This window comes from Pleurodeles waltl, chromosome 4_2 (assembly GCF_031143425.1).
Source record: "Pleurodeles waltl isolate 20211129_DDA chromosome 4_2, aPleWal1.hap1.20221129, whole genome shotgun sequence".
Lineage (NCBI taxonomy): Eukaryota > Metazoa > Chordata > Amphibia > Caudata > Salamandridae > Pleurodeles > Pleurodeles waltl.
Genome location: NC_090443.1, coordinates 53,225,435 through 53,241,439, shown reverse-complemented (window position 1 = coordinate 53,241,439; position 16,005 = coordinate 53,225,435). Strand labels below are relative to the sequence as shown.

The following is a 16,005-nucleotide window of genomic DNA, read 5'->3' as shown; positions in this document are numbered from 1 at the left end:
GGTGTAATTATAAGGCAGATAAATACGAAAGAGAGCACAAAAAACATCCAAACTATAGATTGAGCAACCGCTTTGATGTTAGTGTAAAACAGTTTTCAAAATCAATTTTAATTGAGCTTAAGAATGGACAGAATTACATAATATAGTCTGACTAGAACGGGGACCACTGTTTAATCTGTGGTTGCATGCATTGATGTCTGTGGAACAGGGGGTAATTTGTTTCTGCTGCTTTGTTGATTTCTGTGCAGCATTTTATTCAGTAGGCCATACGTGTTTATAGGAAACAAAATTAGCAGTCCCAAGGAGCCTACTTGTTACTTAAAAAGAACTTCACTCGAAGAATTGGGTTTAGTTAATCATTGATACAGAAGTAAGATTGACCTGAAAAATTTCAATCGGCAATAGGTTGCAACAGGGTTGTGTCTTGGTCCCTTTGCTTTTTTGCTCTGTTTATAGCAGACTTAGGGCCTGATTACGACTTTAGCGAACGGAATGGGTAGGTTAGCGCCAGTGCGGCTGCCTCCCTGTCGTCCCCATTACGAGTTTTCCGCTGGGTCAGCGGGCAGAAATAGAGTTTCCACCCATTGTCCCAGCAGGAAATGACCTACAGCATAGTCACTCACTTGTAATAGAGCTGGTGGCAATGCTGTAGTTCATAGGGTACACCGGCACCCATTGCAAAGTTCACTGTCTGCTTTGCAGACAGTGAACTTTGCGACGGGGCTGGCCGGGGGGTCCTGCACTACCCATGCCAAGTGCATGGGCAGTGCAGGGGCCCCCCTGAAGTCCCCTGCATCCTGTTTTCCCCAGCCATTTCATGGCAGCGCTGCTCTGGCAGATTAGGACTGCCAGCAACGCCAGTCCATCCTGTGGCGGAAAAGTGGAAGTGCTGGTGGTCTCACAGCAGCGCTACCGCCGCGGTCATTATGTGGCAGTCGAACTGCCAGCGCTACCGCCGCGGTCATTATGTGGCAGTCGAACTGCCACATTGGCAGCGGTTCAACAGCCACCGCAACCCTGGCGGTCTTAAGGCCACCAGAGGTCACAATGAGGGCATCCATTTCAGTATTAGCTGCATCAAAGAGCATAAGCCCAAAAATGAATGGTACACATATTGCATGTCTTTTATGTTCAGATGACCTTGTCATTATGGATATGACTGAAATAGGCTTACAAAAGAAAATGGACATATTCAAGGAGGACTATAGTAAGAAAACGTTAGTAGTAAATAAGGACAAGACCAAAGTGACGGGGTTTGGGAAAAAATAGTAAACTATGAATGACACCAAGAAAATCGAGAAAGTAAACAAATATAAATATTTAGGTGTGTGGTTTAGGAAGAGGGTATTGTGGAAAGAACATATCAAGCCACCCAAATTAAGAGCATTGGCCTTAGTAAGTAGACTTAAAAAACTCAACAAAGATTATCGGCACATGTTCTTAAAACTATTGCTAACTGCCTACGTGGCCATGATCCGCCCAACATTTCACTATAAAGTAAAACTGCTAAGTGTAAGTGGTACTTCAGGACTGGGAGTATGAAGAGGGGAAATGTCTAAAAAGTCTGTTGTCATTAACTAAATCAACAATGACCCAGGCAATAAGAACAGAAATTGGCATAACATCTTGGAGCTATTTGGCATATGCTGAGGCGGGAAGATTCTGGTTACGCCTGGAAACAGGAGAAGTGCAAAAGTTATCGACACTATTAAAATGACATCATGCAGAGTGAGCTAAAATGGGCTAAGGGAGTTAGAAAAACCTGGAAGAAATATGTAGGAATTGGGATTAAATATAGTGAGTCATACCTACAAATAGGGACCTGAAAGGGCGAACTTCGGTTACTAATAAAAATTAATGCTACAGAACATGATATGCGGTTTTAAAGGAAAAGACATCTAACCAATTTCTGCTAAAATCATGTCAAAACAAGAAATTGTAACTCAATGTAGATGACCTGCCTAACCCCACACTGAGGTCTTAAGATTAAGAATTGGTTTAAATTTGTGCTGTAGAAACTGTGAGGTGAAAATGCCAATGATAGATGCACATGGAAAATGCACTTGCAAATTAAAGGCAAAATGTGGCTACATATCTGATTCCTTTTAGATTCTCTAACATTTCAAATGATACGAAAAGCAGTTTTAAATCCACTTTTTTAAATATGGTATTTGAGAACATAGTCAAATGTTGGTGATTTTAGGAGATATGAGTTATCTGGATGTGGTGTGCTTTAGGGACATTCTTGGTTGCTGTTAAAGAATATTTACCTGGCTTTTAGAATGGACCTTTAAGCTACTTATGTGAGCGGTTAAATTACATATATAAATTGTATGTTTTGCTTTTATTTTAGGTACATTTATAAGGGTATTTAATATTAATATTGTTTGTTTTGTTGTTTGAAGACTAAGGTTGAAATGAACATTATTTTTACTGATTGATCTGCATCACTGCGTGAACAATGCCTCATGTAGAGACATATCCAAAAGGCAAGATGTTGTATCAAAAAATGCTTCCTTCCACATTAGCCCTGTGTCGGAATAAACACCCTGGTAATATTCCTCACTGCATGTAGCTCTCTTGACAGCAGAATGGACGTTTCCTCTTTGCTGAATTGATATGTTAGTTTTGCTAGCATGGCTATTGTCAACTTGTTTATAAAATAATTTGGCACACAATCTGTTAGCAGCTGTCACCATTCGAAGCGTTAGTTTTCTACTCCCTAAACCTTCAGAGGCCAGTTTTAAAGCATTAGTGTTCTCATGTTTGTCACACAGTTAGGTCTGATTTGTATGCAACATGCCCATGTGATCAGAAAAGCCCTGCAACATGTCAATCCTAGAAGCAAAGTCAAGAACAGCTCAACCATGTGCTCGTTTGGGTGCCCACCTGCTTATGTATAAAAACTCTTGAGATATGCGCATTACGCCATTCCAGAGGACTCCCTTAAGGACATACTTTTCACTGCGGACTGTTCTCTCTGCCTTCTTTCCTTCAGAATGAATCACTGCTGGGCCAGATGAAGCAGATGGAACTGGAGAGTCGTACAAAGACCAAGAGCCAGCAGGAGACCATTGAACAACAGGAAAAAGAGCTCCGGCAATTGAAAGAGGAGGTAGCCTGGCGCATCCAAAAATATCAAGACCTTCTTAACATCAAGTTAGCAACAGACATTGAAAATGCGACCTACCGCAAAATGCTTGAATTGCAGGAAATCAGGTATGCATCTGGGTAGACCACATGAAAAGATTTTAGCAATGCTAAGAATATCAGATTGGTCACTCCAAATTCACAGTTCCTGATATGCAGAAGAAATGTGAGTGGTGTGACAAGATGCAACGTTAGTCATATACTGAAAGCCATCAAATGGAGCACAGAGAAACTGGTTGTAGGTAGTGGGGCAATGAATGTCAGCACGCAGTACCTGGCCACAGAGAACACTTGCACTGATACCATAGAATATCCATGTTTGACTCTTGAAATAGGACATCATCACCGATGCAGTGCAGTAGAATTCTGGTTCTCTCCTGGTGGAACATCACCACTGATCACGAGGCGTGCTGGTACTGGTGCAATGGAATACCGGCTAAAATGATTGCGCTTGAGTAGTGGAATAGCTATGCTAGCGCTATGAAATGCCAGCATCTTTCCAGCTGGGCGTCAGCAATGAAGCTCATGAGACTGGCAGGACAGCTATTATTGTAATCAGGCATGGAGCAACATATGGTTGGATTGGCAGTGGTTCTCAGTATGTTGAGTGGGGAGGTAACACGGGTGTCAGTGAGTGAGAAATGCTGGTGGTGGGTGTGTGGGAGGGTGACAGTATTTACAAAGTCCGATATGCACCATCTAATTGAATAGGAGCTGTGCTAGGCTGGTGAAGGAAAGCATTTAGTACATGGTTAATTTAATGCCTTAGAGTGAACAGATGCTGTAGATGGATGTCATGAGGGCAATAACGGAGCTTACATCCGAAAAAAAAAAATATTCTGCACATATACGTTTTCTCTAATACCTCATTGTTTTTCCCTGCAGATATCTCAATGCCGTTGACATTAAAAACACTGGTAAGACAGCCCTGCGATAAGTGCATATGGTTTGTACAGTTGAATTGACTTACACATCCCAGCTCCATCCCTCAATATTAGGACGAATAAACAGTAAAGAACAGCCTGGAGCACATTCCACAGAATATGCTGTAACAAGAATTGGCAAAGCCAATAGGTCTATCTTTTTCTTAGGGGAAGAATATAGTAATAGTTGGGAGATTGTGTGTGTTGCTCCCAACTGATCTGGAAAGCAAATTCCATATTGAAGCAACATATTGGGCTACAAGGATATGGAACTGAGAATGGGGTCCATTTTCAATAGAGACTGCTTTACCAGGGTTAAGCTGTACAATGAAAGGTGAGTGTTATGAGTCGGAAGATAATCCTTGTATTACACGTGTGGAACCAATAAGACACGCGTATCAACATTTTACATAGTAGTAGATACTTTTGACAAATATCTGGTATTTTCAACACATCTGTAAGAAAACCTATGTGCACAATCATCGTTACTTTATGAAAAAAGCTGTAAATCCAACATGATCATCAGAACAAAGTAAAATAAATGAACACTCAGTGATATTAGAGAATGGCACTGTGCCTTTATGACAAACTAGGACATTAAAGTTGCAAGCACTTCTGAAGCAAAATGTATAAATTACCAATTAAAATGTCCTTGTGTCAGTAAATGCATCAATTAACACACAGTGGAAAGCATTCACAAGCTACATGTTGCATCTGCACTCTAACAATGACGACTACTTAATGCAGAAAACCTTTTGGCAACTCAAATGGAAAAATGTAACCATCCTGAAGGTACCGTGGCATTGGTGAACAGCTCATTAAATCCATGGCAAATCCAGAAAGCACAAAACACATGACAGTCAGTGACAGAAGGGAAATGACCCAATGCCCGCTCGCTCTCTCCTTAGTATACTGTTTTGTAGAATTGATAACATGAAGTAACACAAAAGCTAAAGCTGTTTGTAGCCAGACCTAAAACAAAATCAGGGTTCATGCCTGGCACCTTCCAGAGCCGAGTCCTGCTGCCAAGAGGGCGACTGCCTTCCCTCGTACAAACCCTTTGCTCCACTTCACGCTCCGGACTACCCGATTCAAGAAGTGTCTGCCCACAATATTTAGTACCTGAATCTCACACGTTTTGCTTGAAATTGTGGGGTCCAACCTGCACATGTTTACATGTTGCAAGTTGTGATTTACTTACAGCGCTGTACAGGGCCAAAGACTGGAGAGGTAGCTGGGTTCCATGAGCATATGTGCACTGTTATTGTATTGTGATGTAGTTTTTCAACTCCTTCCTAAACTGTAACAAGGTTGCGGCACTCCTGAGGGATATGAGAATGTAGTTCTAGCTCCGAGCTGCATAGATGGAGAAAGTCTGCTGCCTTGATTTTTCTTTTTCCAGCACTTTGCCTACAGTCTGATAATGTCCAGGCAGCGGGTGTGCGGGCAGCCTCCGGAGATAGTGAACTAGTGAGCTAGATATGCAGGGTTGCTTGTTGTGATGACTTTGTAAATGATGCAGCTGGAAACCAGAGTAGCTTCATCAGGATGGGGAGAGATGATCATATTTCTTCAGGCCCTCGAAGGGATGTGCTATGGCGTGCAGGATGCCCGGAAGCAGACCTGTCAACTCACCTGCAAATTGTGGTTGTCAGCCCTATTCAGGCCTGTACACCCATACACCTGCAAATTTAGGGTCTTCACCCCAATAAAAAAGAGTAATTTGAGGCTCCAGTGTACATGTCTCTGACAAGCAGTGGCTGCCATGCTTGTCAGAGAGGAAGGAAGAAGCTGTAGCTCACCAAGCATTCTCATAGCCCCATTCCTGCATTCTGAGAGCTTTCCTCTACAAAATGAATACATCTATTTTTTCTGCTTTCGGTTAAGAGGAGTTTGGCACTTATTTTCTAAACAAATGTTTTCTTACAGACTGGTTTTAACTGTTAGTGAAAGACCTCTTTTGGACATACCAAAAACTTACAGTGGGTTTTAGAGCCAGCACATTCCTTAACATTGGTTGAGTTTCTTGTCCCTCTCAATTGCTCACTTCCTATTGAATGGCTTTCCTTTCTAATCTTGTGTTTATCGTTCTCCTAAAGCATAGCTTCTTTACCATCATTTTGATTGCATGACTTGTATCTTTCCACTCTATATATTCTGGGAACTGTTTATTTCTCTTTCAGTACTCCATGAGAGTGCATGTATTTTCTCGTCCTTACCTGGTGTGCTGTTTCCCATCTGAAATACCTAGCTTGCACACATTTCGTGTTGCTCCCCCCTCTCCATCTATATTGGGTTTCTTTACTTTTTTCTCCTGCCCCTCCTCCATCAAGCACCTCACTTGCTCCCCCACACACTCCCTGTGGCTTGTGCCCACATTCATTTAACCTCAATGCACCCCATCTTTGTTGCTCTCCCATCCCTCCTGGGGCAGGCTTTAAAAAACTAGGACCCAGATTTAAGAGGGCCTAGCGCCTCCTTGCACCACATTAGCATAATTTGTTTTACGCTGTGGCCCAGTGAGGCCAAATTTGCCACGCCACATTTACAAAGTGCATTGCGCCACTTTGTAAACCCTTACACCACTATGCAAGGGGGGGGGGGTGTTCCCTCATTAGGGGGGGCGAAAGAATGGTGCAATGAAATCTAAAGGATTTCTTTGCACCATTTTATGTGGCGTTTGTGAGGCCAGCACAGAGCAGCTCTTATAAGGAGGTACACCAGTGTTTTCAATGGGCCTCAGTGTGTTTTGCAGGATTAGCCTACCATTTTTTGGTGCTAATCCTGCAAAGCGCTAAATAAGCGTCAAAAACGACCACCATGGTGCGCCATATGTTAAATAGGGAGCACACATCGTGGCACTAGAGGGGGCGTTAAAGGCCACAAGAAAAGTGGTGCTGCATTAGATGCAGCGCCACGTTTCTTAAATTTGGCCCTAAATATTTTTACAACTTGTTACTGCAATGTGTTGTCGGGCCACTCCTTTTTTGAAATGCGCTTTTTGGGATGTTTAATTTGTTTTTTTATTCATTGGTTCAAGATAGAGGTCCGTCATCTTGGAGTGACTAATACAAAAAATTAAACAAAATAGCAGCTGCACCATGCTGTATGCGCTTTCATACATGGTGGTGCATGTGTACACATACTTCGTTGTGCAGGATTACAGTAGTATCATGACTCATTTGCGCATGTGCATCACAACGAATGTGGAAGTCATTGAGCAGTTTTTTTCTTTTTTGCCAGATACTACACAGAATCGCCTAACAGTTTTTCTTTTTGCTAATTCTAAATGCCATCAGCATATAGCATTGGTAAAGCCAAAAGGTTGAAAAGGCAAGACCCATTGGCTTTACCAATGCTTGTTAGATGTGGATTCAGAGGCACCTGCACTTGCATTTTGTTTATATTTTGTTCATCATGCAAACTTACACATTGTTTATTGTATTGTATTGTATTTGTTTATATATAACTTACTACCCTGGTCAAGGCATTGAAGCGTTTTGTGGACAGGTAGATGGTAATATGTGTTTTCTTTGTGTATTAGTGAGTCTTTGTTGTGTTGTTCTCTTTGCAGTCTCCCTACGACAGCTTTTGCTGTCCGTTGCAAGCAGTGTTGTATTCTACACTATGGCATCCACTTTCGGATGCTCATTGGATGGCCGTATTGTCAGATTCAATCAGGCTTTTGTTTCATTGTTTTTCTGTCTGTAGTGTGTTTGCCAATAAACCCCTCATGGGGGCATAGCTCTTTTACCATGTTTGTCATTGGTGGGTGTCTTGCATCCTTGCAAAGATGATGTACAGGGACACATTTTTGAAGTCTCACTACAGATAGATTTTCTTTTGTGGGTCCCGCCCCCCTGTGCTCTGTTCTCCCTTTTCCCTTGAGGCATTGGTTCACATTTTCAGTGCCTGGCGATCAGTGGCGCTTCCCGTGCTGTTCTTTTCTTCTCACGCCATACCACTACTCAGACACCTGGGCACCTAGTGGGCCCATGACGCTTTCCCCAGTCCTTTCCTTCTCTCGCTGAGTTGCTCGTTAGACCTCCTAGCGCATAGAGGGTCCATAACATTGCCCCCGCTTTCCACTCCTTCTTCTTCAGACCCCTGAGTACCAATTGGCCTCCCTAGCTGTCAAACAAGCATTGGCAAAGCAAGACCAATTGGCGTTGCCAGTGCTTCCAGGTCACCCGGTCAAATACATACTTCTATTCTTATCTGCACTGCCAGTTGTATTTGTAAATGTATCTTTCTCTGAAAAGAAATTTAGAAACATTCAGGCAGTGTGAATCCCAACTGTGGCATGGGTGGAACTGTTTTTGGTTGTTATTGTTTCCAGTCTTATCCTTTGAATTGTTTTCCATAGGGTCAAACACTTTAGTAGCACTTATTGTAGTCCTGTCATGCAGTTTTTTTTATTATTGTATCTGAAACATTCCTGCACTGTTATTTTGAAGTGCAGTAATCATTTAAGTATAGAGGCAATAAGTGATAACATGACAATAGAAACCATACACTTCCTCCTAGAGCTTCTAGTGCTGGTTGATTCAATTATCCCAAATGAGTCTCTGCTTTGTGATTTGCAAGTGCACCCAATTACACACCAGGTAAAAGCTTGATAAGGTGAACATATTTGTGGAAGTTAAGACTGTTGTACTGTAAAAGTAAAAAAAAAAATACAACAATGATTAAGATTCAGGGGAGAAAAAGTACAAAAAAGAAGCCCAAAAACTACATCCTGGGCACCAGTAAATGCTCCTCATGTAACCTAGAACTGACAGCCTTAAGGAGTGTGACCCTCCATTATGAATTCTGAAATCAGTGCTTTATTTGTGCCGATTGTTGTTGCTGGGGTGGGCAGCGTCACTCATTTTTAGGACCTGAATACATTTTCATTGTCAGGCTTTGACTCGAAGCAAGAGACAGAAAAGTAACACAGGATGAGGAGGAGAAAGATAGACAGCAGAGTCAAAAAAGCAGGTATGGAGATGAACCAACTAGTGTTATGAAGAGAAAAGTAGTGTAGTTGAAGAAGCAGGCATGAAGTGGAATCAATACTAGGCAGCCTTGGTTCTAAGCAACTTGGCAATTGGCAGATTGACCAGTAGCATAACAAATGCCTCCATAGGCCCCGCAGTGGGCACAGCACAGTACCCTGGCCAGAGAGCCCCTGGGTGATTCTGGAGGGCCTATGTACTGTGCAGGAGGGCCCCCTCAATTTTCGTTACACCACTGATATTGGCGGCGTTGGTGGTAAGTTCTCAAGAAAAACTGATGAAGGAAGTTTTTAGTTCACAGAGAAAGGATCTTGTATTTAGAGAGTTGCTAAGTGGGTTGCTTGCTACATACCTATTCTTAGGAGGAGTTCTAACAGCTAATGTATGTAGCATTTACACTATGTTTAGTTAATCATCCGGGCAAAGGTCTGATTTGCATTTAGGTACTTGTATTCCTGTTTATGCCGTTAAAAATTCAAATCTACAACTACTAAAACGTTACCAAAAAATAACTTGACAACACACTCAAGTGTGGAAGTGTTTAACTTGAAGGTCTGCAGTGTGTTGCCTCTTACCGCTGTGCTCAACATTCATTAGGACATTAACAAGGTACAAGCATAAGCTGTAGCTGTATATTCATCATTTTCACTTAAAATTTCAAAGCAGAGAAGCATGGGAAGGCATTCTACAACTGGTTGATGCGTAGTTTCCACAATCCTCACAATCCTAATTAAGTTTGGTTCACAATTCGTAATGGTAAATAGGGTAGCTAGATTTCTTTGGAGGTTGTGATGGTGGGTTTTGGCTAGACTGCAAGCTAAGAGCAAGACCAATGTGATAGCAATGTAAAATTTGCAAAACATCCTTGTCAACGTCCTTCAAAATTCACCTTTGTCAACAACATTTCTGAAGCTTTTTTGGGGGGTATGCCAAAACCATCCTGTTCTGATCAATGTACGCCCAGATCTGCTTTAAATGAAGGATATTTCCTCTTCGAAGAATGGCCATCATGAGGTGGTTGAGGGGCTTGTGTGTCTCAGTGACCTGGAGAGCTTTGATGTTGGGAGCTTAGGGCCTGTTTTAGAAGTATGTGGAGGGAATACTATGTCACAAACGTGACAGCTAGCCAGTTCATTGTATTACAATCCTCATATGATAGAATGGGATCGTAATATGGAGAATAGGATATCCATCAAGTTTGTGACGGAATATTCCCTCCGCTGATATCTAAATCAGGCCCTTAGTCTCCTGAAAGTCACCCAATCCGGACAGGACTAAGGGAAGAGATAAAATAAAGGGCGATACACTGGTCCTCCAGGCAGAGAGTTGGGCACAAGGCTAACAACCTTGACTCATAAAATGTGTTTGTTGAGGCAACATCAGCAAGAATCACTAAATATTCTGGGCACGAGGGGTCTCTGCATGAGACGTGCATGATTGACAGTAGTCAAAGCTGCAAGGAGGAAACTATTGACAGGATGACAAAAGGCCTGAGTGTCAAGTCCAGCACCAGAAACGTATTACAGAAGGTACAGAGTATGTATGACACAGGAAAGCTGGCTCAGGTAACATGTGAGATGTGGCGCTACAACCTACCCATCCTGGGGGTCAGCGAAAGCAGCGAAAGAAGCTGGCAGAAAGAAAACCACCACAGGAAAGACAGTACCGTTCTCAGGAAAGGATGATAACCAACATCACAAAGGAGTAGCCAATATCATAAACAAGGGGACAGAGCAATGCCTAATTGAGTGGAAGCCAGACAAGAGCAGACTTATAATGGCCAGGTTAAAAGGTAGGCATATCAACACCACCATTATCCAGTGCTATGCTCCAACAAGTGACACAGTGGAAACAGTCAAAGACATAGGGGGTCATTCTGACCCTGGCGGTCAGTGTTAAAGCGGCGGCCAACCCGCCAACAGGCTGGCGGCCCAAAAAATTGAATTCTGACCCTGGCGGGAACCGCCACCACAGGCCGCCGCATTAACACTCCGACCGCCACGGCGGTACAAACAAACAGCGCGGCGGTCACCGCCAACAGGCAGGCGGCAGACAATGTACCGCCCACCCTATCACGACTCACCAATCCGCCACCTTTTCCGGGGCGGGAGCCCCGCCGATAAAAACACGGCGGAAACAGACATTTCAAAAGGAAAACGCTTACCTCGACACACTCCACGAGGAATCGGAACAGCATGGAACCCGAACTCCACATCCTCCCAGCCATTGCCTTCCTGCTCTTCTTCCAGGATCATGAACCTCGCCGCAGACGACAACGGTGAGTACTGCACCTACGACACAGGGGAGGGGGGAGGAGGAAAGGTTACAGGCACACACATACGCGACACCCCCACCCCCACCCTCACCCCCACCGAAATACCTACACACCTATGCAGATAAAAAAGTCAGAGTGATACCCCCAAACCCCCCCCCCAAAAAAAGCTAAGACAAAAGGCAATGAATGTAAAAGTAGAACTATATTATTGCAACAATAAAGTATAGCGATCTTAGCAATATATGAAGAATAAATACACATCTAGAACTATATCCATACAAGTAGCAAAAGTCCGGCCCAGTCTTCCAAAGTCCAAATGTCCGTGGGCCAATGTGCAGCAACACATGGGCAAAGCCCACACACGAGAACGAGTCCATTGGAGAGAACACTGCTGGGGCATCACAAAAAGATAAAACAGGCACCTCAGGGGGAAGGGAAGGGCGGGCACCTCAGCCACATGAGTCCACGACGCCAGATCCACGAAGGGCCTCCATGCCCACTGTGCCATCCTGGGGAGTGCAAAGCCACAGTCTCACAAGTCTCTACAGTGGGTGGGTTGCCCACTGTGCCATCCTGGGGAGTGCAAAGCCACAGTCTCACAAGTCTCTACAGTGGGTGGCTTGCCCACTGTGCCATCCTGGGGAGTGCAAAGCCACAGTCTCTCAAGTCTCTACAGTGGGTGGGTTGCCCACTGTTACATCCTGGGGAGTGCAAAGCCACAGTCTCTCAAGTCTCTACAGTGGGTGGGTTGCCCACTGTTACATCCTGGGGAGTGCAAAGCCACAGTCCATCAGGTGGATTACAGAGACCACTGGTCATGGAGGAGGCATGGTGGGCAGAGTGCGTTGTGAAGGCCTGCCCGACACAGAACCGGGACTGCCAATGGGCCAGCGGTGCTTGACAGGAAGGGCCCAGCGGAGCGGTGCTTGACAGGAAGGGCCCAGCAGAGCGGTGCTTGACAGGAAGGGCTCAGCGGAGCGGTGCTTGACAGGAAGGGCCCAGCGGAGCGGTGCTTAACAGGAAGGGCCCAGCGGAGCAGTGCTTGACAGGAAGGGCCCAGCGGAGCGGTGCTTGACAGGAAGGGCCCAGCGGAGCGGTGCTTGAGACGGCGGTGCCCAGTTCAGCGGTGCATGAGACGGCGGTGCCCTGTTCAGCGGTGCATGAGACGGCGGTGCCCTGTTCAGCGGTGCTTGAGACGGCGGTGCCCTGTTCAGCGGTGCTTGAGACGGCGGGGCCCTGTTCAGCGGTGCTTCTCACGGCGGGGCCCTGTTCAGCGGTGCCTGTCTTGTGTTTTAAGTGAACCACACCTGGCCAATACTTGCCGCTCAGTCTGCATCGGACCTTTCCGTTGCGGGACCCTCCTGTGATGGAGCCCTGGGTCTCCTCAGATACCCCCGGAATGGGGCTGGTGGGGCCCTCATGGCCAGGTCGGCTGCTCCCTGCCTTTTGCTCCTTGCTACCCTTGCCCTCCTTGGCAGACTGTCCGTGGCCCTTGGCTCCCTTACCCGATGTGGCAGGTGACGGTGCAAGGCTACCCTCCTTGGGGGCAGGCGTATCAGGCCTGTCGCGCCTGCCCTTGAGTTTTTTGCTCCTCTTCCCGGGGGGGGGGGCTGGCTGTGCCTTTGCTGCTGGACGATGTCCCAGACCAAGGAAAGGGCGGACTCCAAAAACCAGGCACGACGTTCTTGGGAGTTGCTGGGCTGGTGGTGGCTGAGGTGTTTGTGGAACTCTTACGGGACGGAGGGGGTGGGTCAGGTGAGGAAAAGAGGTCAAGTTTAGAGAGGAAAATTTTCTTTGGAGCCATGGGAAGGGTAGCTGGAGTGGGTATGGGAGTGGAGGAAGAGGATGTGGTTGTAGGAGAGTCAAGTGTGCTGTCTTTGGGTGCAGGTGCTTGGGCTGGAGGCTGTGGTGAGGTGGATGGCTGTTGGGTGGGTGGCTGCCTGCGTTTGTGTGGTTGGGAAGCGGGGGTGACAGACACACTGGGAGAGGACACAGGGGACGTGTACATGGTAGTGGGGGTGGTGACTGCACGTGTGCGGACTGGTCTGGAGGGTGTGCTGGTGATGGGTGCAATGGCTGATGGTGGTGTGCTTGCAGGTGTGTGTGGAGACGTCACAGGGAGGGAGGAGGGAGACGAGGAGGTGGGGGACACAGAGGAGGTAGTGACTGTTGGCATGTCTGCATCTGGATGTTGCTTGGGTGAATGCTTGTGTGTTCTGTGGTGCTTATGTTTGGATGAGCTGCCCTTGGGTGTTGAGGTGTGTGCAGGCTGGTCTGTAGGTGTGGATGGGATAGGCAGAGGAACAGGGGAGTGGGACTGGGTGGAGGGAGTCAGAAGAGGGAGGCTGGAGACAGGGACAATCGCTGCCATCAGTGCTGAGGCCAGAGCGTTGAACGATCGTTGATGGGCAGCCTGACCCGAATGAAGGCCCTCCAGGTATGCATTGCTTTGATGCACCTCCCTCTCCACACCCTGGATGGCATTCAAAAGGGTAGACTGCCCAACAATGATGGTCCTCAGGAGGTCAATGACCTCCTCACTTAGGGCAGCAGGGGTGACTGGGGCAGGGCCTGAGGTGCCTGGGGCGAAGGAGATGGCCGGCTTCCTGGCCTTGCGGGCACGGGCCGAAGGCCGAGGGGCTGCTGGGAGGGCGGAGCTGGTGCGCTGGGTGGCGGCTGTACCTGTAGGATCGGTGGGCACGGATGTTGCCGCCACCGCAAGGGAGCTCCCTTCCGAGGACGTGTCGGTGTCGCTGACGTCTCCACGGGTCCCCGTGGTGGAGCCCCCCTCGCCCTCCGTCTCACTGGTCATGTCGGAGTCCGTTGCATGGCCCTCCGGGGCCATGTGAGATGCAGCTCCCTCTTGCGCCGATGCCACTTCTCCTCCGCCTGATGATGCTAATGCACACATTCACAGAAAAACAAAGAAAATGGGGGGGGTGGAAAACATAAAGACAAGTTGAGTGCATGCATTGGGGACACCGTTGGCGGAGAGGACAGACACAGAAGCCCCCTGCACTACGCTGCGCACTTGGGGTACACTACTCATTCACTGGGACATGCCCTACAAGCCTATGGGCGACAACTGCCCACACAGTATACACTGGTCCATGAATCGCATCACTAGGCACCCTACAGAGGTGGGGGGCGGGGGCACAGGACCATACCTCACGGACGGGCCTATCCTACAGAAATCGCCTTGGCCTAGGGATACCCACAGCCCTCCTCCCCCACCCAGGCACCTCCACTGCACGCAAAATAGCTGAATGTGCTTGTACTCACCCCCTTGTGTCTGCTGTGATGTCCTCAAGCGCCCATCTAAATCGGGGTAGGCCACCGCCAGGATCCGGGACATCAGGGGGGTCAAGGTACGACTGGCACCCCTCCTAGGTTGAGAGGCCCTCCCCAGCAGAGCCTCCGCGGTCTTCCGGCCACCCCGTCTCGGATGTCCTCCCACCTCTTGCGGAAGTGGGTGCCCCTTCTATTGTGGACCCCCAGGGCCCGGACGTCCTTGGCGATGGCACGCCAAATGTCGATGTTCTGATGGGCGCTGACCTATGTGACATGTACAGGGGGGGAAGAGAAACATCATCACTTTTCTGCATTCTCGATGTGAGTGGCCCCCCCTCCCCAACCTTGCCATGTGGCACATGCTCTCATCTGTCGTTCCATGCATTCGTCATTCGCTGCCCTCCCCTCCATCGTACATCCTCCCCACTCAACCCAGGCATTGGGCACTATGCATTGCCCCCAATGTACTCACCTGTTGGTCTGGAGGCCCGTAGAGTAGCGCATACTGGGGGAGGACCCCGTCCACGAGCTTCTCCAACTCCTCGGAACTGAAGGCGGGGGCCCTTTCCCTAGTCGCAGCAGCCATTGTCACTTCCAGACCGAGGTCACAGCAGCACTTGCAGGATAGGTCCTCTCCTGTGGATGCTCAGGTCTCGTGTGATTAAGCATAGAGAAAATGGCGGTTACGGCCGCCGCGGTGCGTACCGCGGCGGTGCGTACCGCGACCGCCGGCGCTCACCGCCATTGGCTCCTGAAACCCATAGGGTTCAATGTTGTCCAATGCGGCTCTGCGCAGCGGACTGCGACCGCCTACCGCCACGGTGTGCCACGCCAGCGCAATGACCTCACTTCAAATTGTCACACTTCACAGGTAAGGCAGCCGCCATTTCAAGGGCCCACATGGCTTAATTCCTACTGCGTCACACATGGCTAGGCCTTGCACCGACATTCATACTAGCCATTCAATCCCGAGAGATTCGTGTACTGTGCATGCTGTGGGCACTTACCTGTGGGTTGCTTGACTCTGTGCTCCATGTTGTCCTTCCTAGGCACCGTCCGCTGGGACTTGCGAGGAGACGGAGGAATCTTCCCGTGTACAGACCGCTGGTGGACCTGTCGACAATGGAAGAAAGACACGTCATACTCACCTACAGACTCAACCGTGCCACTATACAGGAACTGTGTGCCCAGCTGGAGCCAGACCTGATGTCACCCATCCGCCAACCCACAGGGATTCCGCCTCTAGTGCAGGTGCTGTCAGTACTGCATTTTTTTGCCAGTGGATCATTTCAAACTACAGTGGCCATTTCATCTGGGATGTCTCAGCCTATGTTTTCAAAGGTGTTGTCCAGAGTGTTGTCTGCCCTGA

General features: G+C 47.5%; 1 protein-coding gene across 1 annotated transcript in view; it reads left to right on the top strand.

The window, feature by feature from the left end:
* Positions 1–16,005, top strand: part of LOC138292185 (uncharacterized) — a 186,393-nt gene that overhangs the window by 134,238 nt on the left and 36,150 nt on the right. The window contains exons 6-7 of the mRNA XM_069230623.1: positions 2,999–3,219; positions 4,036–4,067. Of these exons, the coding sequence (XP_069086724.1) occupies positions 2,999–3,219; positions 4,036–4,067 (253 nt within the window). The remainder of the gene's footprint in view (positions 1–2,998; positions 3,220–4,035; positions 4,068–16,005) is intronic.